This window comes from Suricata suricatta, chromosome 2 (genome assembly GCF_006229205.1).
Source record: "Suricata suricatta isolate VVHF042 chromosome 2, meerkat_22Aug2017_6uvM2_HiC, whole genome shotgun sequence".
Lineage (NCBI taxonomy): Eukaryota > Metazoa > Chordata > Mammalia > Carnivora > Herpestidae > Suricata > Suricata suricatta.
Window position 1 is genome coordinate 185,602,874 of NC_043701.1, and position 23,176 is coordinate 185,626,049.

General features: G+C 59.0%; 1 protein-coding gene across 1 annotated transcript in view; it reads right to left on the reverse strand.

The window, feature by feature from the left end:
* Positions 1-23,176, reverse strand: part of STK32C (serine/threonine kinase 32C) — a 28,173-nt gene that overhangs the window by 3,415 nt on the left and 1,582 nt on the right. Inside the window, exons 2-3 of the mRNA XM_029932809.1 lie at positions 2,808-2,959; positions 167-340 (exon numbers count right to left, since the gene is read on the reverse strand). Of these exons, the coding sequence (XP_029788669.1) occupies positions 167-340; positions 2,808-2,926 (293 nt within the window). The 5' untranslated portion in view covers positions 2,927-2,959. The remainder of the gene's footprint in view (positions 1-166; positions 341-2,807; positions 2,960-23,176) is intronic.

Genomic DNA, 23,176 nt, shown 5'->3' on the forward strand with positions numbered 1-23,176 from the left:
CGCACCGCCAGGTGGCCATCAGGTGCGCAGTCGTGGGGCTGGCCTTGGAGCCAGGCCCTGGCTGGCCCAGGTGCCCCCACTGGGGCGGGTCTGGGGGGGGGGGTGGGCAGAGCAGGGGGAGCCTGTCCCGGGGGCAGGCGCCTCATGCCGTTGGGGACGCACGTGCCTGTGGATGATGTGCTGACTGCGCAGGTAGTCGAGGGCCAGCGCCATCTCGCAGATGTACAACCTCACCGTGTCCTCGGAGAACTGGACGTTCTGCTGCAGGTGGTAGCGCAGGTCCCCGCCCAGGAGCAGGTCCACCACCATGAACATGTCCTCCTCGTCCTGGAAGGAGTACCTGCGGGCACCGGCGGAGGGCCTGGCACATGTTGGCTGGGGAGCCGGGGCCCCCCTCACCCCCGGCCCCGCCCCGCCACAGGCACTCCTCAGGAGCAGGGTCCTGCCCAGGGTGCTGACGTGGGGTCCCAGCTCCCGCCACACCCGATGACAACCCCCACCACTTCCCACGGGCACTCCTCAGGGTGCTGACTCCGCCCCTGCTCAGGAGCTGTTCTGAGCCAGGACCCTTGGGAAAGGTGGAGTGGCCTGTCTGATGGGAGGCAGCCCCGCTAGGGGTAGAGACACCAGGAGTGACCAATGGAGAGAAGAATACATCATTCTTGGCCATTTCCCTACTGCCCTTCTTCTCTAAAAAGGGTATAAAAACATCTACTTTGGAGAGTCGTTAAGGATCGGAGACCACAAGGCAAAACGCTCAGGCAGCGCTAACAATGGTGGTGGGGGTGGCAGTGACGATGGCGGTGACGATGGGGATGGGGACGATGGGGGTAAAGAAGATGATGTGATGATGATCATGGTGAAGATAATGGCAGTAACAGAAGAACAGTTTACGGGCCTCCTTCCATTTTGTAATCTCTCCCGTGAACTCTCAGAGGGAACCCTATTGTTGAGTGACCGGCTCTTTCAAGAACAACGTCACCGGGGCGCCTGGGGGGCTCAGATGGCTAAGTGTCCGGCTGTTGCCTTCGGCTCAGGTCACGATCTCACAGTTCATGAATTCGAGCCCCACATCAGGCTCTACACTGACAGTGCAAAGCCTGTTTGAATTCTCTCTCTCTCTTTCTCTATCTCTCTGTGGCTCCCCTGCTCATGCTCTCTCTCTCAAAATAAACAAATCTAAAAAATAGAAGAAAGTTACAAAAATGGACTTTTTCACACAGTGTTCCTCTCCCTGCCCATTGGAAGCCACCTTGTCCTCACCTCAGGGACAGGTGGTCCGGGGAGGGGATATGGGGCCAGGGGGCAACGGCACTCGGAATGCCAGGCCCCAGGAAGGGCCAGGAGTCCTGGGGAGCAGTGGACAAGAGCAGGCGGCCTCCCGTGCCGGGAGCTGAGGCCCTGGGGTGGCGGGAGGTGGCCCTGCTGGGCCGCCCTGGGGGGCGGGGCACATGCATCTATAGTTCCACACTGGGGACCACCCTCACCCCTGCTCCTGGCCGCTAGGCACGCGGCCTCCCAGAGACAGAGCCCCAGAGGCTGTGGGGGGGAAGCCGAGGCCCCCCAGGTGGGAAGTCCCCGGTCTTCCCTCTCAGCAAGCCCCAGGGCCAGTGTCCTGGTTGAGGGTCACCCACGCATGGCAGCCCCTTCCTGTGAGGCTGCAAGCAGCCCTCCCCAGCGAGGTGCCCCCCCCCCGCCCCGGCCGGCACAGAGTGGGCAGGTATACGGGGTGCTTGGATGCCCCCAGCTCTAGAACCACTGCCCCAGGACACTGAGAAGACTGCCATGGAGCACCGTGACACGGTGTGGCCCTCCGGCCCCTCTGCTTGCATGGACACTGGACAGTGGGCCACAGTGAGGGAGGCCCGGGGCAGCGTGCAGGGGTGAGGGCTGGAGGAGGCCCGGGCTGTCCAGGCTCCACCGCCCTGGGCCCCTGCTCAGTACCTCGCCCTCTTCCCCTGGGCAAGGCCATGCCCCCCAGGGCTCAGCCAGCTCCTTCCTCCCCTCTCACAACTGGGCAGGACCACAGTTCCCATGGGGAGGGCTGGCTGCGGGCTGCCATCCCTGGTGCACCTGCTGCGGCCCCAAACAAATAACTGGAGGGGGACCTTCGGCTCTGGGTGTCCTGCAGGTACCAACACCAGGTCACTTTCAACAACGCACCGAACCGTCCCACACTCCTGTCCCTGGGCCGCCGGCCCCTCCCTCAGTGTTCTGTTACTGGACCCTCAGCTCCTAGTGGGGGCGGGGCCAGAACTGTCACACGCCTCCCAGCGGAGGCATCTGTGCCCACCGGGGCCCTTGGGATTGCTACCTGGTCTGTGAGCCCATCAGGGAGCACCAGCCCCAGGACAGGAGGCTGTCAGGGAGGATTTGGGGAGGACCCCAGTGGGGAGGATTCTGGTGCAGCCCGACACTCAGGCAGGAAAGAGGAAGGTGACCTCACTGCAGCCTGTGGCACCCGCCCCTCCAGGGGCTGGTCTTGGCCACCATTTTATGGAGGAACTCAGGCCCCCAAGCTCACCCCCTCTGGCTTTGGCGCCAGGAACTCCCTGGGCCCCAGGCCTGTTTCGGGGGAGCCTGGGCTTCCAGAGGGTGGGGAGACCTGCATCGACATGTGCACCCTGCACACCTGGATGGTGCTGGCCCCGGGGAACCGGAAGGTGAGTGCGCGGGGCGGAGGGGGGGGGCAGGGGGGGCGGGGGTGGTGCTGTGGGAGGAGCAGGGAGGCCGGGGCAGGGGGCGGGGACGGGCGGGGGTGGCGCCCGTCCAGCCCGCGCGCCGCGCCCACGAGGCGGCTCACGCACCACAGGTTCACCAGGAAGACGTGCTCGATCTCCTGCATGATCTCCAGCTCCCGGAACACGTTGCGCACCTCGTCGCGCTCGATGCACTGCTGCTTGTTCATGTACTTCATGGCGTACATCTTCTCCGTGTCCCGCTTCTGCACGATGCACACCTGGGGGCAGAGGGCGCTTCAGGCCACGCCACGCGCCCGCCTCCCCCGCTGGCCACGGCAGACGTGATTCCGGAACCAGTGGATGTTCGGTGGGGCAAGTTCCTGTGCCAGGCGCCTTCAGAGAGCAGGCGGGAGCCAGCCAGGAGCTCGGGCTGGGGCCCAGGGACTGCCCCGCCCCTGCCACCGGCGGTACCCCGGCGCCCCTTCCCAGAGCTAGGGACAGCAGCTGGCTTGGAGGGCTGCTGGGGGCGGAAGTGGGGCGACCCCTCAGCCAGGGCACTTGGGTGAGAGCTGGGGTCCTCCACCCTGGGCCACCCCCCCCAGCACAGTGGGGACCCTCCTGCAGCAGCAGGGTCCCCGCATGGCTCTTAAATGCTAATCTCCCGGGGCACTGAGCTGTGAGGTCCACCCGTGCTGCTGGCGGGGCTCCCATGTTGGGCAGAGGATGGGGGTGCAGGGACACGGGAGCCGCAGGAGCTGCACAGACTCGTGCGAGCCCAGGTGGCCAAGGGGTGTCCATCAGAACCACGGACGAAGGCCTCCAACAGGAAACGGGGCTAACACACAAAATTAAGGCTGGGGGCCAGGGCCATGTGCCCCGCTCAAGTCACAGAGGGACCTCCCGAGGACAGAAAACCCAAGTCACACTGAGGGGCCCCACGGCATTTGGGCCCCAGGTTTTCAAGCAGCAGGAGCTGGGGGAGCTCGGGGAGGGCGGGAGACTGTCCTGGGTGCCTCGGCCAAAAGCAGGTGACCTGGACCTGACCAGAGGGGACAGTGAGCATCAGGGCTCGGGCCAAACCTGCAGACGCAGCCCTTTTGGGTGAAGCCCCCGCTCCCTCACCCAGGAACACATGCGAAGAAGTGAAGGGTTTTTCCCTTTTTTTTCCAGAAGACATTCATCCATTGAACAAACTGTTGTAACAGACTTTCAACCAACAGAAGCGTCCAGCAACCCACGGACCCGAGCAAGTGAGTGAACAAGACACCGCACAGCCCCCGAGACAAGGTCTACGAAGACTGTCAGGCGTGTGTGACGACTTCTAGACGCCCAAGCAAGACCGTGAGCCTGAGCCACCTAACGCACGACGCGGAGCTGACGGACCGACGCGGACAGAAGCCGGAACTGGGCACAGGGCACGCACGCTCCTGCTCTGGCTGCTGCCCCGGCATCGTGAGGCTGTCTGGTGACAGTGCTGCCCCACGGCGAGCAGGCAGCCGGTGACCGCTGGCTTTGGGGGGCTGGACACAACAACTGCGCAGCCTGAGGGGTCACTCCCCCATCGTCCAGGTACAGGACCCTCGTGAGGCACAGCAGCACCCAGCACGCCTTCCCGCCGGCCCCAGACACGCAAGGCCTGTGGCATGGTGCTCGTGTGATGCCCACATGACACCGTGTGACACCGTGTGACACCCACGTGATCCCCGAATGGTGTCCGCGTGCCACCCATGTGCCCGCATGATGCCTGCGTGATGCCTAAGTGACGCCCGTGGCATCCCATGACACGACTGCACACCTGCCCCTTCAAGCCTGCCCAGAGGCCGTGCAGGCCACCAAGAAGCCCCCACAAGGCTCCGCCTGCAATGCCTCTGGCTGGGCTGACCCCCCAGAAAGCTGGCGTCCAAGGCTGGGGGGCGTGGCCTCAGACTGGCCTCACTACTGGCGTCCACAGACCCCCACCTGCTCTTGAGGCCACAAGAGTTAGGGCCCCCCTTGCTGCTCGGCCCAGACTTGGGGGACAGACATGCAGGAGCCCCGTCCCTGAGGGTGGGCAGAGTGGGCAGAGCAGGGAGGCCACGACCGATGGCCTGCCCCGCCCTTGACGCCAGGCCTTCCCCTGCAGACAGAGGTTCGGAGCCGTCCGTCCTCCTGACGGTCCCCCAAAGGGAACAACGGGGTCACTTCTCTGACAGGAGCATAAGCGGTCACAAAAACGTCCCCAAGGGGTGTGGGGACGGGCAGAGCTCTCCTGGCTGGGCTGGGGGCAGTGGCCACTGTGCCCAATGGCTCCCCTTCGGGCACATCGCAGGTTCGGGGCCCCCTGCTGACTGGGATGAGGCAGAACACCAGGCTGGGGCTGAGAAGGTGACAGGAGGCCCAAGCGACAGGGCCCCCTGGATTCCACCGGTCCCTCTGGCCCTGCCCCACAGCCACACACAGCTGCCCTTGCCCCTGGGCTGGGGGCCGGCTGCGCCTCGCTGGCTGACCGGCGGCCCCTGAGGCTGGCCCTCCGTTCCCCCATCTGCTACCTGTGAGCGTGCGCTGGCTCACAGCGTCCGAGAAGTCAGGTTCTGTGTCAGGGCCAAGCCGGGCTCCCCTCACAGGTCCACGGACCGCGGCTTCATCTCTGTTGCGCTCAGCTGACCGATGGCCTCAAGGACACCCGCATCCTGGTCCCTGGGCCCCATGACACATGGCCTTCCTGGGAGAGCTGCCCAGCCCTCCAGCAGGGACCTCACAAGCGAGAGGCAGCGGGAGATGTGACCCGCAGGGTGTCTGGAGGCTGGACGTCCAAGACCAAGGTGCCAGTGGATTCCGTTCTCGGCGAGGTCGGCTTGCCGTGCTCACCATGTCCTCAGCAGCCTGTCCTCCACACAGAGAGCGCTGGGCTCCCTCCCCGCGCCTCCACACGTGCTGCACACTAATGGCGTCACCGGCCCGCACACCCTCTGCTAAACCTTAGCCCCCTCAAAGCCCCCACCTCCAAATACCAGCACACTGGAGGGCTTCAACATGGGAACTTGGGGACACAGTTCAGTCCATGGCAGAAATGTGATGCCCAGAAGGGAGGGCCACCATGTGTGGTCATTTGTCACAGTGGCCTCAGGAAGCCAGTGTGGCCGCCCACTGTCCTGGGAGCTGCGAGGGACAGTGAAGGGCGGCTGGTGTCACTGGACGGCGTGGTCCACCCCTGCTGTGCGGCACTCGCCGTCCGAGCCGTCGGTGCCGGGCCTTCCTGGACAGAGACTGGTCGGAGGCCAGGCCGAACCATGAGGTCTTTAAGCCCCTCCCACGGACGAGGCCGTCAGCGTGAGAACTGTGCCCTCTTGAATCTTTCCTCTCATTTCAGCCAAATGTCCTGAAAGTCCTCTGCAGGGTGGACAGCCCTGTGGCTCTCCCGGGCCAGCCGCCCTGGGCATGGGACGCGCACGGGGAACCTGCCACCCTGGCCCGGGCAGCGGGCTTACCGGCTCTCCCCAGTCCGCGTCTCCGGGAGCCAGGCCTCTGAAACGCAGACTGCAGGAGCCAGGCCCCAGCGCTAGGCAATTATGCAAATGCGTCTGATCCCGTGCCATCATGGCAATTCAAAGCAGAACCACCTGCTGTCCCCTCTGCTCTCCCAACGCTCTTCCTCTTCTCCCTACTTCTGAGCCTGCCAATGGGGGACGGCTGGAGTTCTCTCCCACTGGCCGACGACCCGAGGGGCCCCAGGGTGGCAGGCGGACTGCCCCACAGAGGCTGCTGGCCGGGGTCCGGGCGGAGAAGCCCAGAGCTCCAGGAAGAGCTCCACCTCTGCCCGCAGGGGCACATTCGGCGACTCTCCGCCCACCGGAGTCCCTTGGGGCTCTGAAGGCCTGGCTGCCCCCACGCCCCAGGCCACACAGCTGCCAGGAAAGGGCCTGGGAGCTTCTTAAGGGCAAGTCTCACCCCCACCCCCCACTTCCGTGGCCCATGGCTGGGAGACCTGCTGACCCAGTGCGACCCGTGTCCACCTGCCGATGACGACAGGCCTGCTCTGCAGCGGTGGCCGGAAACACAAAGAAAATTCTGCTGAAAACAAAGGCGGGGGCTCCCAGAGAGCCGAGCACAGGCCCGTGTCCCGGATGCAGTCAGTCCTGTTGCTAATGACAGTCAGCTCCTGCCACACAGACTGGACGCAGGCGCAGAACAACGCCCCCAGCGGACGCTGCCCTTGGGGAGGAGAGCGCTGACTTGGGGGGGGGGGCGCTTAACACAAGGGGAAACCAAGGCACCCACAAGCTGGGCGACTCCGCCTGACGGTCACGACTCCGGGAAATCCTGAGATGAAAACTGTCACGTGTCAGGGGAACCTGCCAACGATGCCGCCTGAGCATGGAGAGGGGCCCCTTCACAGCCCGGCGTTTGCGGGTCCCGCCCCCAGACTAAGCGGTTAGGTTTGGTCTTGGCCTCAACAGCACCCGGCCCTGCCTGGTGGGAGGGGAAGCCGGGCTAGCGGGATGCCAGGCCACGCAGCTCCAAGGTCCTCCGGTGCTACCTCGGAAGAGCCAGGCTGGGCGTGATTTTTTCTAGAACTTTCCATGTTTCCTAGATAATGTTTTACATTATGATTTTGGAAGCTAGTTGGGATTTTCAGACGATGGTGACGCCAGCAGCACTAGCAGGCCCCCAGCCCGGCCCTGGTTCCAGCTCCAGACCCCCCCGCGGCGACGCTTGGTTCTGCTCAGTGGGGGCGGGACAGAGAGGCTGTCTCGCACACCCGCTCATCTCGGGAGGCCGAGAAACCCCATGGCTGCCGACAGGGGTGGGGGCGCTCAGACCCACCCGTCTGCGTGCGGAAGCGGAGGGAGAGTGGGTCCCCGGCGCACGTCTGGAGGTGCTCTGAGGGGCTCACTGCTGCCCCGGGGGCTGGGGAGACCGGTGGCCACCAGTCCCTCCCGCAGACTCCAAGGAGCTCGGCGCCCGGCTGCTGCTGCAGGGGTGCAGCTGGCAGGGCCAGGGGCCTGGGGGGACCCGGAGCCCAGCCGAGCAGGCTCTGCCTCAGGACCACCAGCGCCCACAGCTCAAGGACCCGTCCCCAGCCTGAAGGAGGTAGGACGAGCCTGGTCGGGATCCAGACTCCCTGAATTTTTGGGCTCTGTGTTCTGGAAGGTTCAGACTTTTACTAATTACAGCCCAAAACCCAAAGAGAGTGGAGGCAGAGCCTTGTCTCCAGGGTTTCTGGGGAGCATGACGGAACTGGAAGGGCCAGGGTGCCCCCCCTTCCAGAGCCTGCCATGGGCCCCGCAGACAGCAATGGCCCTTCCTCAGGTCGGCTCTCCGAATCACTGTCCACACTGCCTGCTCCAGAGAGGAGGGAGGGTGTCTCCTGGTCACTTTCAAAATTCAGAGGGGCAGGGAAAAAATCATTGTAAAACCTAGTTCTGTAGCTGGTCCTTTGAAAGAATTAACAAAAGGAATAAACCCCTAACCACCTTGATCAAAAAGAAAATCAATCAATAAAGCAAGCCAAATGAATAAAATAAAGAATGAAAGAGAAGAGATTGCACCCATCACAGCAGAAATACAAACGATAATAAGAGAATATTGTGAACAATTATATGCCAATAAAGTGGGCAGTCTGGAAGAAATGGACAAATTCCTAGAAACATAATAAACTACCAAAACTGAAATGGAAAGAAATGGAAATTTTGGATAGACCCATCACCAGTAAAGAAATCAAATTAGTAATCAAAAATCTCCCCAAAAAACAAGAGTCCAGGGCCGGATGGCTTTCCAGGGCAATTCTACCAAACATTTAAAGAAGAGTTAACTCCTCTTCTCTTGAAGCTGTTCCCAAAAAAAAGAAATGGAAGGAAAACTTCCAAACTCTTTCTTTGAAGCCAGCATCACCTTGATTCCAAAGCCAGCCAAAGACCCCACTGACAAGGAGAACTACAGGCCAATTTCCCTGAGGAACATGGACGCAGAAATCTCCTCAACAAGATACTAGCCAACCAGATCCAACAAGACATTTAAAAAATTATTCGCCATGACCAAGTGGGATTTATACCTGGGATGCAGGGCTGGTTCAGTACCCATAGAACAATCAATGTGATTCATCACATCAGTGAAAGAAAGGACAAGAACCACATGATCCTCTCGATAGATGCAGAGAAGCATTTGACAAAATACAGGATCCTTTCTTGATAAAAACCCTTAAGAAAGTAGGAATAGAAGGATCATACCTCAAGATGATAAAAGCCATATAGGAAAGATTCACTGCTAATATCCTCCAAAACTGAGAGCTCTCCCCCTAAGGTCGGGAACAAGACAGGGAGGTCCATTCTCGCCACTGGTATTCAACATGGTGTTGGAAGTCTTAGCCTCGGCAATCAGACAACACAGAGAAATAAAAGGCATCCAAACTGGCCAGGAGGAGGTCAAACTTTCACTCTTTGCAGATGACATGATACTCTATATAGAAAACACAAAAGATTCCACCACAAAACTGCTGGAGCTGATCCAGGAATTCAGCAAAGTCGCAGGATATAAAATCAATGTACAGAAATCAGTTGCATTTCTACACACCAACAATGAAGTAACAGAAAGAGAAATCAAGGAATCAATCCTATTTACAATTGCACCCAAAACCATAAAATACCTAGGAATAAATCTAACCAAAAAGTTGGATCTATACACTGAAAACTACAGAAAGCTATGAAAGAAATAAAAGAAGATACCAAAAAATGGAAAAATATTCCCATGCTCCTGGATAGGAAAAACAAATATTGTTAAAATGTCAATACTATCCAAGCAATACACATATTCAAAGCAATCCATATAAAAATAACAGCAGCATTCTTCCCAGAGCTAGAACACACAATCCTAAAATATGTATGGAACCAGAAAAGACCCCGAATAGCCAAAGAATCCTGAAAAAGAACACCAAAGCTGGAGGCATCACACTCACAGTCTTCAAGCTGTGTTATGAAGCTGTCATCGTCAAGATGGCACAGTACGGGCACAAGAACAGATGCTCAGATCAACGGAACAGAGTAGAGAACCCAGAACTGGACCCACAAGTGTATGGCCAACTCATCCTTGACAAAGCAGGAAAGAACATCCAATGGAATAAAGACAGTCTCTTTGGCAAATGATGTTGGGGAAACTGGACCACTTTCTTACACTACACACAAAAATAAACTCAAAATGGATGAAAGACCTAAATGTAAGACAGGAAGCCATCCAAATCCTAGAGGAGAAAGCAGGCAACGACATCTTTGACCTTAACTACAGCAACTTGTTACTAGACACGTCTCTGGAGACAAGAGAAATAAAGGGAAAAATGAACTATTGGGACCTAATCAAGATAAAAAGCTTCTGCACAGGGAAGGAAACAATTAGCAAAACTGACAGAATGGGAGAAGATATTTGCAAATGACATATCCGATAAAGGGTTAGTATCCAAAATCTATAAAGAATGTATCAAACTCAACACCCAAAAGCAAATAATCCAGTGAAGACATGGGCAAAAAGACATGAATAGACACTTCTCCAAAAAAGACATCCAGACGGCCAACCGACACATGGAAAAATGCTCAACATCACTCATCATCAGGGAACTACAAGTTAAAACCACATAAGCACACCGGTTGGAATGGCTGACATCAACAACTCAGGCAACAACAGATGTTGGCAGAGAAGGAGACCTTTTGCACGGCTGACAGGAGTGCAAACTGGTGCCGCCGCGCTGGAAAACAGTGTGGAGCTTCCTCAAAAAATTAAAATAGAACTGCCCTGAGACCCAGCAACTGCAAACTAGCTGTCATCCAAGGGACACAGGGGTGCTGTTTCGAAGGGGCACGTGCACCCCAGTGTTATAGCAGCACCATTGACAACAGCCAACGTATGGAAAGAGCCCAAATGTCCATCAGCGAACGAATGGATAAAGGTGATGTGGTTTATATACACAACGGAGTACTTCTGGGCAATCAAAATGAAATCTTGCCATTTGCAACTATGTGGATGGAACTAGAGAGCATCATGCTAAGTGAAGTTAGTCAGTTAGACAAATATCACATGACGTCACTCATACGAGGACTTTAAGATACAAAGCAGATGAACGTAAGGGAAGGGAAGCAAAAACAATATAAAAACAGGCAGGGGGACGAACCATAAGAGACTTACGTATGGAGAACGAACGGAGGGTTGCTGGAGGGCTGTGGGGGGATGGGCTAAATGGTGAGGGGCAGTAAGGCGCCCGCCCCTGAACTCACTGCTGCGCTCTGTGCTAACTAGCTTGGATGTAAATTAAAAAATAAACAAAACAAAAACCCCACATTTAACAAACAAACAAAAACTTGGTTCTGGGACGTGTGGGCTCTGTGTCGGGCCAGCTGGCTACTGACCCTCAGCCTCCCGGTAACGTCCTTTGTGTCCCTGTCCCTTGTCCTACAAGGCCACAGGGGCCATTGTCACCTCTGACCACCTGTCCTGTTTGTGCTGGGAATGTGTCCAGCACCACCTGTCCAGTGACAGGCCAGCAGGTCCGTGATCTATGATGTCCCCGTCGTGGGACCCCAGTGCTGTGCTGACCTCCTGTGACAGGGTCTTCGCCTCCTAACCGTCTTTGGGAGAAAGTCTGGGCCTCGGGAGGCCTGCATCATTCGCGCCCTCTCTGGGGACACCCCTTATGTCCTTGGTTAAATCATAACAGGCTAATCGGTTTTAAGCCATAGAAAGGCTGGTTGATTTAAAGTCCCATTAAAATAGGTACATCTTTAGGGGCGCCTGGGGGGCTCAGTTGGTTAAGCATCCGACTTCGGCTCAGGTCGCGATCTCGCGGTTTGTGAGTTCGAGCCCCGCATTGGGCTCTGTGCTGACAGCTCAGAGCCTGGAGCCTGCTTCAGATTCTGTGACCCCTGCTCTCTCTACCCTTCCCCTGCTCGCATTCTCGCTCTGTTCCTCAAAAATAAATTTAAAATTTTTAAATAAAAAATAAAATAGTCTTTTTGGCCTCAAACTAACTTTTGGGTTTTCAGAGGGTCCCTGGGAAAAAAGATTTGTTATTTCTCCTTATAAAAAGACAGAGGTTGTATTAATTAGGCTTATCTGACACGTTAAGTTACGCAGGGAAACTGTTAAATTAGAAGTGTTGCTAATCTTTCTGTGACGTTTGCATGCACATATGCTGTGATAGATATGCTTCAGAAATTATGTAAAACGGCTGGAAGCTTATCAGTGTCCTTAGCGGCTGTGCAATCAGCCGCAATTTCAATTATTATCTTTAACTATCATACTCCGCAGAAATAACCCAGTTTCCTTATCAGCTGCACCGTTTTTGCAGTAAACTGTCACCAGATCTTTAACCAGGGCTGTTTTTAGTCTTTTCCCGTTGGAGACGGTCACAGGCTCGCTGACACTTCACGGAAAGCTTCTTACTATCACGCACAGACGCACAGACCTGCGAGTTTCATCCGCAGGCAGTAGGAGATGGGCTGCCACGGGGACCCTGGGAGAGAGGTTTCTGGAACCTCTGTGATCACGCTGCTGAGCCAGATGAGTCCTTCTGAAACTGAAGGAGAAGCTGACCCAGGACGGGGCGAGCCAGATCTGCTCACGCAGGACCGAATGAGGCGGTGAAGAAGATCACACATCTGTGACCTTTGGTTTGAAACACGGCTGGTTCCTCAGTGTTTGGTTTTCTAGACTTAAGGAATCCTATTTCTCTTCTCTCTCAAGCTATCTATAGCTCACAGCCATCTGGTAAATTATATCTTTGTAAACGGGATTGAGACATTTAGCTTTTCTCCCCACTGGATCCCTCCAAAACTCACACCTGCTACAGCGCTCTGGCCTCCACGCTCACAGCAGGACGTGATTAACACCAAGACTGACGGGAGGCCACATTCGAAAGCGCGTATCAGACGGAGGTGAGCAACTGAGGCTGAGCTGATGGCGTCCACGCTTACCAGGCGCCTGGAAATACCCGCCTCTGCCTGCTCCCGGGTGCCGGCCCTGCAGGTGCGTAAAGAAGGCGCTTCCTGACACACGCAGGAGTCACAGGGTATCTTGGGGGCCCGGAGAAGACAGGAAGTCACCCATATTTCTAGGTCCTGAAAGCCAAGTCTGACCTGGCTTCTTAGCCTCAAGAGCCTACATCTGATCTGAGATTCTGTGTAAAAGTTCGGGCAAAGCCGACTTAAAAGAGCCGAGGTGGTCAGTCACGATTCTTGCTACACTTCCGGAAACAATCGGGCCATGTTTGATAAGACCCAACTTATTTTGCAAAAAAATCATTCTGACCTAAACTGTCTTTAATGAACACGGGGGTTACTGTGGGGGAGAATTTTGTTTCAACAAAAGCGATGGTACCCTCGAGGGGTGCCCGCAGTGCCCCGTTTCCTCTTTGTAAACTGGCTCCGGCCGTTCTGTGCTTTCTGTCCGTAATTAACATTTCCAGATCTCCCCCCAGCCCTCTCACTTGGGAAAACCAGAAATGACAACTGCCCTCTTCCCGAAGCCCAGAGCAGCTGGACGAGTTGACCTAAACCTCAGAGAAGCCACGCCCGCCGACCGCGGGCCTGCTCCTGCGCGGGCCGCTCCGAAGCAACCCCGAGACACCCCAGGCCCCCAGAGTTCTTCCAACCACCTGCCGGGAGGCGCACCCACGGAGGCCAAGCACCTAAAACCTTCTCCACTGACTGCCCTCCGGGCTCAGAATCTGGGTTTATGATTTACACCAACATTAACCTTTGTTTTGTCTTTGTTTCTGCAAACACGCTTCTCGTCAAATACCTGACACCTTAGAGGGGCGCCCGGCGTCGGAGCGGGGGGTCCGCCTGCAAGGCTGACACGGGACTCACTACACTGACCTGTTCTCAGGAGTGACAAGAGACAGAGCCACCGTCGACTCGGCGCCTGGACTGCGACGCTCTGGGGAGGCGGCAGGGGGAGGGTGGCAGCGACGACGTGCCACTGGGGCACCACCCCGAGCGAGACACTTACGACACCAGCAGGTGCAGGAGGGGCCCTGACCCTCCTCCTTCCTGGAGCGAACACCCCCACGTGGCCGATGCTGGAAGACCCCTCCCTACGCCAGGAGGGAAGAAAGGCCGAGAGAACTCGGGATGGACCTCCCTCCGACCTCCCGGCCCCTCCGGCGTGCGGCCACCCCTCCACGCTGGCCTCCGTCCAGCCCAGCACGAGAACATGTGGGTCCGGCCACGTCTTTGGGTCCTCACCACCTCACGAGGGCTCCTGGGCCACATAAAACTGACACTAAATAAACGTGTCAGTGGCAAGCCTGACAGAGCAGCCCGCCTCCCACAGGGAGACCCGGCCCAGAGGACACTCGGGGTTTGGACCTGTGGCTTCCCGCCCCGTGGGACAGCACACTTTTGTCATCGGGGGCCTCGAAGCTGTGCCGCGTCCTTAGAGGCCTCAGGACTCGGGTCCTTTCCCTGCAGCTTCCAGAGGTGCCCACCTGTGAAAATACCCTGGCGCAGGACACCCTGCCCACCGGGCCCCAGCCTCTGCCCTTACCCGAGCACCTGCCGTCCTCTGCCCCTGCCAGGCCGGCCATTTGCCACATGTCCCCGCTGCAGCTCCCTGGGACCCCCCACGTTTTCTAGCCTGGGCCAGTCTAACCACACCACTTCTGGGAGCCCCACGGGCTGGGGGGCACACTCGACAGTCGTCCAGGAGGCCCCCTGGGCCCTGCCCTGTGACATCGGCCCCAGGGGCCCCGAGAAGGGCTGATGTCCACCAGCGCCTGGAAAGGCCCAGCAGGCCCAGCCTCCGCAGCCCCGACGGGAGAGCCGGGGTCTGGTGCCGTGCCCGCTGGCGAGGACTGCGGGCGCGGCGGGCCACACGGGCAGGAAGCAGGACTGGGAGCGGGAGCCCCGGGTCTTTCGTGACTGAGCCTCTGAGGCCCGGAGCAGAGGGCTCCATCCAGTCGTTTCCTCAAGCGAAACGGCTTTGCGAGCTGCTCCCTCCAGTAATGGACTTGGGCAGACCGAGAGGAAGTGGAATTCGATCGAAGCAGGAGGAGGAGGGCACTCTGCCGACCCCAGGCCCCCAGTGGCTGGGGGTCCCCGAGCCATGGCGGCCACGAGCCCAGAGAACTGCTGAGCGATGGCCGGTAATTGCCACTTTCGCTCAATGCTGTTTATGCGTTTTGTAGACGTGGTGATTCACCCCAAGCTCTTTTCCTTTCCAAGTCAGTTTTGCTCCCCAGAAAGCAAATGCCTGACAACAGGCACTTAAGGCCTCAACACATCTTTATGAAACTGCCTCCTGGACCCACCGGGCGCCCCGGGAGCCACGAGGGAGGCTGTCTGGCTGCAGACAGAGAGTGGCACCAGCCTCCCGAGGGCGCCCGGCTCCAGTGACACGGGGACCCATGTCCACGGCGGGGCTGGCCTTGCCCCGGGAGAGCTGGGGTCGGGGTCTCCCGGGCCAGGCGGCCAGTGCACGTGCCAGGCTGCCCGCGGAGCAAGGATCTGTCTGCCTTGTTCCCGCATGTCCCGGCACCTGCCACACGGCTGGCACGCAGTGAGGGTACTTGACTAAATACATGAAGAACGGCCCAGTGCCAGCCAGAGACGCTTGCTTCCCCGGCAGGAGGAGCAGGTCTGGCCAGGGTGCTCTGCGAACCAACCGCAGGCGTGGCCTGGCCGTACGGGGCCCCTCATCCACGACAGGCCCTCGACCAGCTACCCTGCGTGCCTGGGGGCAGGGTCTACTTTCATTTCCTCACGTGACCCCACAGCACCCCCATCTCATGGATGAGGAAGCAGAGAGCAGTGGGTCTCCACGAAGCCCCATTCCAGGCACCAACACGCAGCCCGAGTCCAGGCCAAAACCGGACGGAAGACGTAAAGCCACCTCGACGACGTGGTTTTGCGTCTGAACGGGACGGAATCCCGGAGCTGACAAGTGGGTCCTGCAATTCATTTGGGGAAAGAAGCAAAAACAGGCAGGAAAAAGCCTTTACAAGGAGAGCAAGGCAGCGACCACACACTAGAGGCCCCCGTGGAAGCCCGCCCCGGGGCCCGACGGGAGGAGAGCCAGAATCCAGGGAGGTTTCCTGTCTCACCACGGTGGAGAGTTTACGGGCAAGTGGACTTTTTGATAAGCGACGTTGGAATAACCAACTCGCTGTATAAAATAGAAAACAGGTACAAGCTGATCCATTCATGACCCCGCAGGCCAGAACGGATCCCAGACGCAGGAGTCCCAACACGACGGAGGAGATGTAGGCGTGAGGAAAAACCACAGTGGGGGCAGGGACAACACTGCTGTGACACAAAACCCCTGGCAACATGGGAAAAGGTTGGTAAACAAGAATACGTAAAAATAAGAAAACAGTTTTACGTGAAAAAAACACATAAAATTGAAAGACAACAAACTGGGAAAGTATTTTCAATTTACACCAGAGACAAAGGGCTAATCTCCTCCTCCATCACGAGCCTCTAACGATGAAGACCAGCAGCCCGAGAGAAAACGGACAGAGGATGCGCAGACATGGCCTCTAATGCTTAAAGACGAGCAGCCTGGCTTAGCGTGAAAGGTACAGCCTCGCTGAGACGCCATTTCTGTCCCGTCAGACTGGCGAGACCCCAGACCTCGCGGACGCATCGCGCTGCCGCTCGACGGTGCAGAGAGCGGCGCTGGCCCGGGGTGGAGGCCTGGCCGCCCCCGCCGCTCGCCTGCATTCACCTTCAGCACACGCGGCCCGCGCCGGGGACTCGCCCCGAGATAGCACGGGGACAGCGTGCAGAGGCTCGCGTGCATAAAGAGGGCCCACGGTTGGGGCTGCCTCTTGCTCCCCAGTGGCGCGTGCGGCCGGCGGAACCGCGGCCCCCCCCACACGCGCACGGTCTAACCCCTGGGACCGGGGGACGGATCTCCTAACGTGGCAAAGGGGGCTTTGCAGATTAAGGGAAAGACACCGAGATGGAGATTAGTCTCGAGATTCAGGCTGGCCCAGGGTCATCATGAGGGTCCTTACAAGGTACAGGGGGAGAGAGGAGGGTCAGCCAGAGCAGTGGCCTGAGGGATGCAGGGGCCACGGACCCAGAAACGCAGCCTCCTCTGGAAGGTGGGCAAGGCAAGGACACGGGTGCGGCCTGGAGCCTCCGGAAGGAGCAGCCTGCCCACTGCCCCACGTGGGCCCACTGCTCGCCCACATCAGCCTCTGACCACCAAAGCCGCCAGCAAATACATCTGAACTGCTGATACCACGACCTTTGTCACATTCGTCACAGCAGCACAGGACACTGATCAGCACGTCCGTTCAGTGTCCACTGCCGTAAAACGGAGCGTCGGTGTGGAGTTTGCAGGTGGAACGCAGTGTCTGGAAATCCTGCCGAGTGAAGAAGCGAAGTGTGGAGAAGAGTGTGACTGGAGGCCACCACCGATTCGCACATCGGGAGTGACCGGGCACAGAGACCGAAGTCTGGAGGGAGAGGAAACAGGATGGAAGGAAGAGAAGTAAGCTTCTGTCGGGCCGCCAAGTTTTCTGTCTGCCTCAGGCAAGGATTATCACTCCGTTGAGTGAGCCAGTAAACAAGATTTGCATCTGGAGGCTGGAGATTGCCATTTCCTGGTCAAAATAACTTTGGCGACTGTCTTGCTGTCTTGCTGAGCTAGACGTGAGTGGCCAAGGCACACAAGAGATCAAAACCGTATTCAGTGTTAGTTCTCCATCCCCCAAGATTGCTGAGGCAAAGTCAGGGCGCTTCTTTGATATGCATTCGACTCTGTAGCCTGCCTAGGTCAGCTTGCCTTGTCTTCCCCCCTGAAGACTATATAAAGAACAGTTCATTGAATAAACGCTCTCTTTCGCCTGATCGGAGAACCGTGAGTTCTGTCTTTACTCTTTGCGTCTCCCTCTCCTGCCCCCTTTTTCTCTCCCTCCCTCAGGAGAAGGACCCGTGACCATTCTCTGCCCTGTTCGGTACCTGTTTCGTTCGGATGAAACAGGTACCGAACGAAACAGGTACCGCCGATCGCCGGGGACGAGCGGCTCCGGCCATCGGGTTACGACAATTGGTGCCTCAACGCGGGGCTCAGTAAAGTAACGCCCTGAGCGCGGGTTATGGCAAGCTTCTACTTTCCTGAGTGAACCTGGTTTTATAGATTTTAACTTGGCAAACAGCTTACGCAACAGCACGTTTAATATAAAGGGTCATCCCTGGACACCGAGAGCAAAAGAGAAGGTAAGCCGAGGTGTGTCTCCAGTGGGGTTCATCAGAGAGGACCGGCTTCAGGGAGGGCGGGGACCCCCGTGGGATGCTGCCCCCCAGCTGTGGCCACGGCAAAGGGCTGTAAAGAGCAGTCGAGGTCAAGGCCACGAGTCATGTGCAGCCCTAACGCCCAAACTGTGGTCTGTGAAGATCACCACTCACCAGCAGGAGGCAGGGCCCCATGGGGAAACTGAGACTCTGCTCCTCACGGCAAGAGCACCTGTGTCGCCCATGACAGTGGGCCGGGACAGTGAGCTGTGCGGAGAGGACTCGGGAGCCAGCACAAAGGGGCCAGCGGCCTGAAGGGTGGCAGAGGCGTCCCGCCCACCAAGGCACCGCGCCGAGGAGTATGCTCCGCTACTCGCTGGAGGACACGAGGGATCACCTCCGTCCTGGAGCGCCGTCCAGTGAAGGGGACAGAGGCACAAGGGCAATGATCCCAGAGGAGCTGTCCCCTACAAACGCCGCTGACGGCAAGTCTGTTTCGTGAGTAACTGCCGCAGCCGGGCAGAGAGCAGCGACAGGACCGGAGTGCCGCCGGGAGCAACAGTGGCCGTCGCTGGCGGCCATGTTCCACCAAGGACAGGAAGGGGGGGTGCGGCAAGGTCAAGCCTGACCGGCCCCGCAGGACGAGACCACAACAGATGCACGCAGGGCAGGTGGAGAGCACGTCAGGGACCAGCACACACGACGGGCTGGACGGGCCCCGTGTGGGCAGCGCCGTGAGTCCCCGCACGGGCCATCACCGTCACAACCACGGAACCCTTGGGAGACGTCGGGGAACGTGAACCTGATAGAGCAACGAGCGTGGCGCGTCTCAGGTGTGGAAGGGACCGCGGTCACGCGTGGGGGGAGTCTTCGCCTCTCAGGGACGTGCCGCAAAGCTCACCGGCACGGGGAGACGCCTCCCCGGGGCCATTTCCAGCCACCTGGGGTGCGGGCGGGAGGCGGCAGGCGCTGCTGCACCTGCCCATTGTTGAGCGGGGGTGCTGAGTGGTTGTATCAGGGCTTCAAGTTTTTCAAAATTAAAAACTAAAACTGAGGAGATGTGAGGTCCGAGCAGGGGCCTCTGCAGTAGCACTGGGTGGACCCAGGCTGCTGCCCAAGAGGCAGAGCCCATGGGACGGGCAGGCCGGTGGGTGACACAGGGCACAGCTCAGCGTTGGCAGATGCCTGGGCCTTGGGGTCCTGGGGGCTGAGGGCTGAGTGTCGGGGAAACTGGGTTAGTCCACCTGAGGCGTAAGACCCCACAGGTGGCCAGACACCCGCGGGGAGGTGGACCTGCAGGGCTCACGGGACAGCCTGGTGCCCGGGCACAACACCACCTCCCACTCCTAAAGATCAGCCTTCAGGCAGCCATGCTGCCGGCCACGTGGGCCACGCCAGCCTAGCAAAGGAAGCTTCCGCCTCGCTCAGGCCACACATGGGGGCGGTGGTTCCTGGCAGACTGTGGGCTCACCCCCGGCCGTCCGCCCACATGGTCCACCCCAGCCACTCGGCCCAGGACCTGGGGTGCCTCTCGGGCGTCAGCCCCCCAGCGGCCCGGCAGCCACATGCTGTCAAAGCCGGTGGGAGCAGCCTCCTCCGGAATCAGTCACTAGGGAGACGGCTATTTAAAGCACAAAAGCGAAGCCTGGGTGACCCAGAGACCAACCCAGCGAGTTCACATTGTGCTTTGGCCCACATCGAGGCACGTGGTCTGTCAGATGCTGCTCCCAGGGGAGCCCGCCATGCTGCGTCTCCTTGGGGCCGCCCATCCGAAGGTGACGGCACCTGCAGGTCCCGCGGCGGCCTTGCCCTCTGCCCAGGGGCTCCCCATGGTAGGGAGAGGAAGGAGACTGTGCCCTCTGCCCCTGCCATCCCTCCTGCCCCCGGCCAGTTTCTGCTAGCTGGACACCGATCTCCCACTGCCCCTCCACCAGGGCACCTGGTTCTCCAACCAGTGTCCTGTGCCCCTCCCCCGCCTCCCTAGAGCTTGGTCTCTTTGGTCCATCTCCCCGCCAGAGTTGCTGCCCCCCAGCCCCACCCCACCCTGCCCAGCAGGGCCCCTTTTCTGGGGGGCAGAATAGACAGACACAGACCCACTAGGCAAGGTCCCTCATCTGACTGGCGGCTGTGGCCAGACTTCCTAAGAGCTGCTCATAGGGTCACTCATGAAATTTTAAATCGAACATGGGCTCTGCAGAGGAGCCCTGAGGGGAAAGGCAGTGGCGCAGGAGGCCCAGGGTTGGGGCCGGGTAAGAGTTGTAAGCCAGCCCGGCTCACAGAGAGAGGCTGATACCAAGCCCCCCACCAGCGTTCCAGGGCTCAGGTCAGCACCCTGGGCCTCAGCAGCCCTGCCTGGGCTCCGGGCCAGAACTGCGGGTTCGGGGTGATCCGCATTGTAGCGGGCGTCACACTTTCCCTGCTTTTAAGGCTGAGTAACGTCGTGTGGATGGACACGTTCTCCGCTTGTCCACTGGACACTCAGGTCCCCTCCACCTCTGGGCTCCTGTGAATCTGCTGCCGTGACCATGGGGTGCAGGTGTCTGAGACCCCACGTTCAGTTCGTGGGGAGGCCCGCCCGGAAGCGGGATGTGTGGGCCATATGGTCCCCTGTGATATTCTAATGGCGGGGGTTTAATTTCTTTTAAATTCTCTTCTGTTCATTGGCCTATGCAAGATTTCAACTTTTATCATCAAATTGGATAATTTTCGAATTTGCTTGCCTTTGTTTGGATTTTGGTTTGGGTAGGAGTGTGGGTGTGTGTGGCCCCCTGTGGGACGGATCATTTGCATGGCCGTGAGGGTGGGGCCCTGTGGGACAGGTCATCTGCATGGCCATGGGGGTGGGGCCCTGTGGGACGGGTCATCTGCATGGCCGTGGGGGTGGGGCCCTGTGGGATGGGTCACCTGCATGGCCATGGGGGTGGGGCCCTGTGGGACGGGTCATTTGCATGGCCGCGAGGGTGGGACCCTGTGGGACGGGTCATCTGCATGGCCGAGAGGGTGGGGCCCTGTGGGACGGGTCATCTGCATGGCCGAGAGGGTGGGACCCTGTGGGAGAACCAGGGTTTGGGCACGTGCCTCCAGCGGAGGCGGCGGGCGCCTGCACACACTGCGGGCCTCGCTTCCCGCGGTTCCGGGCGACCTGCATGGCCGGGTCACCACCAAGCATGTGCCGGGAACGTCTCAGGATGTGAGCCTGGTCCAGGAGCGGGAGGAACGGGACACCTCGGGGCTCCCGGGCACCGCCTCACTCCCTGAGCTCCTCTGCCACTGTGGACAGTGACTCCCCAGAACGGCTCCTCCCCGCTCAGCTGGCGAGTCTGCAGCTCCGGGGGGCTGGTCACTCACGTCCTCTGAGGTGCCGCCATGGCAGGCACTGGGGCGTCCTCACAAACAGGGTCGTAAGCCTCAGTTGGCAGGGTCAGTGGCCAAGGCACACTGTACCCCAACTGTCTTCGTGTCCTTTCCCCATGACCTGGAGAAACACGCGGCGCGCTGCTCCGGCCACATCACGTGAGGCTGGCCGTGGCTTTCCTCCTCCATGACTGCCAGCCCCGCCAGAGCTCTCCCGTGAGAGCTGGACCTGGGGGAGCAGGACAGTGTCCCCCGGCCAGATTTCACAGCAAGTGCCCTCACTCAGAACCCACGGCCTCCCGAGGGTCTGGGCTGGGTAGGGGGCCGAAGGCGGCCAGGCCCACCTACCTGGAGATCGGCAGCAGTGGGCACTCCCAGAAGCCTCTGTGTGGCTCTAGCACAGCCTTTCTGTAAGTTCAGAGGGAGGAAGATGGTGTCCTGGGGTATGGGCATGCGGGGCTGCGGGCAGGAGGAGGCCTGGCCAGCGAAGGGCAGAAATCCACCCAGAGGCAAAACGAGGCCGCAGGGGCCAGGAGGGGCTGGGGTGCAGAACAAGGGCTAGGACAGTCCCACTCAAACACCACATGGTGCCCACTGTAAACCGCACCCAAGTCAGGGAGACCCTGCACTCACAGGGACACCCCGCACCCAGGTCAGGGAGACCCTGCACTCACAGGGACACCCCGCACCCAGGTCAGGGAGACCCTGCACTCACAGGGACACCCCGCACCCAGGTCAGGGAGACCCTGCACTCACAAAGGGACACCCCGCGCCCAGGACAGGCCTTTGCTTCCTACAAGGAGCCCTGCCTGTCTATTGCCTCAACCGCTGCTCCCTGACGATCCGGCGGCCTGCCCAGGTGCACACTTTAAGGAGGCTCCGCAGACCCCAGCCGCGAGTGGGGACCCAGCTCTGCACCACAGACAGCATCACCGGGAGCCCGGAGCTCACGGCATGGAGGACATTTAGTCCCAAAGGCCCCTGCTTACGTCAGGAGTGGGACTTGCTATTCCCAGTAAGGATCGCCCGCCGCAGCACTGCCCCTCCCAGGCTGGGTGCCTCAGCCACAGCCAGTGACCACCCATGTCCCCAGCCACCACAGCCAAGGGAGGGCACCCAGAGGGCAGGGGAAGCCGTAGGGAACCGGGGCAGGAGGGTGGCAGGCTCATTTTCCGATACACTGGAAAAAAACTTAGAAAATAAAATCTAGTCACAATAACAAATATAGGTGATGTCCACAACAGCAGAACAGGATAACTACAGGAGCAGTATGCAATAAACATAATAAAATGTGAGGGATTAATACGAAAATATATGACGACATTTAAATAAAAAGTTACTAGATCTCTAGTTACGTAACATACCCACTTTCTCCTAATCTTTACACGTAATTCCTACTCAAATTTCATGTTTATCTTGATCTTGACAAAATTTATGTAGAAGCTCAGTTGGAAAAATACATGAGGACAGCGGGTATCCTGTAAGAGCAGGGGGGCGGCAGGAGGGGGACGGCTTAGTAGGGGATGCCGGGTGGGGGGGGCAGGAAGCCCGGATAGATGCCTGGGTCCCAGGAGGGATGGAGGGGCAGCCTGCAAGTGGCCCAGGGCAGTGAGCTTGCCAGGTGCAGGGTTAAGTTACTAATGGAGTAAACAATTATCTTCCAAACCCGAGAGTTTCCTTTGTTCTGACTAAACACAGTGGTAAGGGTCTTCCAGCAAGGGCGCCAGGCTGACTCACTCGCCTCTGGGGAAGGGTGCTATGGCTGCTGCTGCGGACAGGGAGGAGGTGGGAGGGAGCGGGGGCGATGGCGCTTGGGAGTGCGGAGGGGACAGACTGGGGGTGGGGAGGGAACCTACTGGGGGCGGGCTGGAAGAGACAGGGGGTGGGGAAGGGACAGGGAGGGCGCAGGAGGGGAGGTCCAGGGTGGAGGGAGCAGGGAGC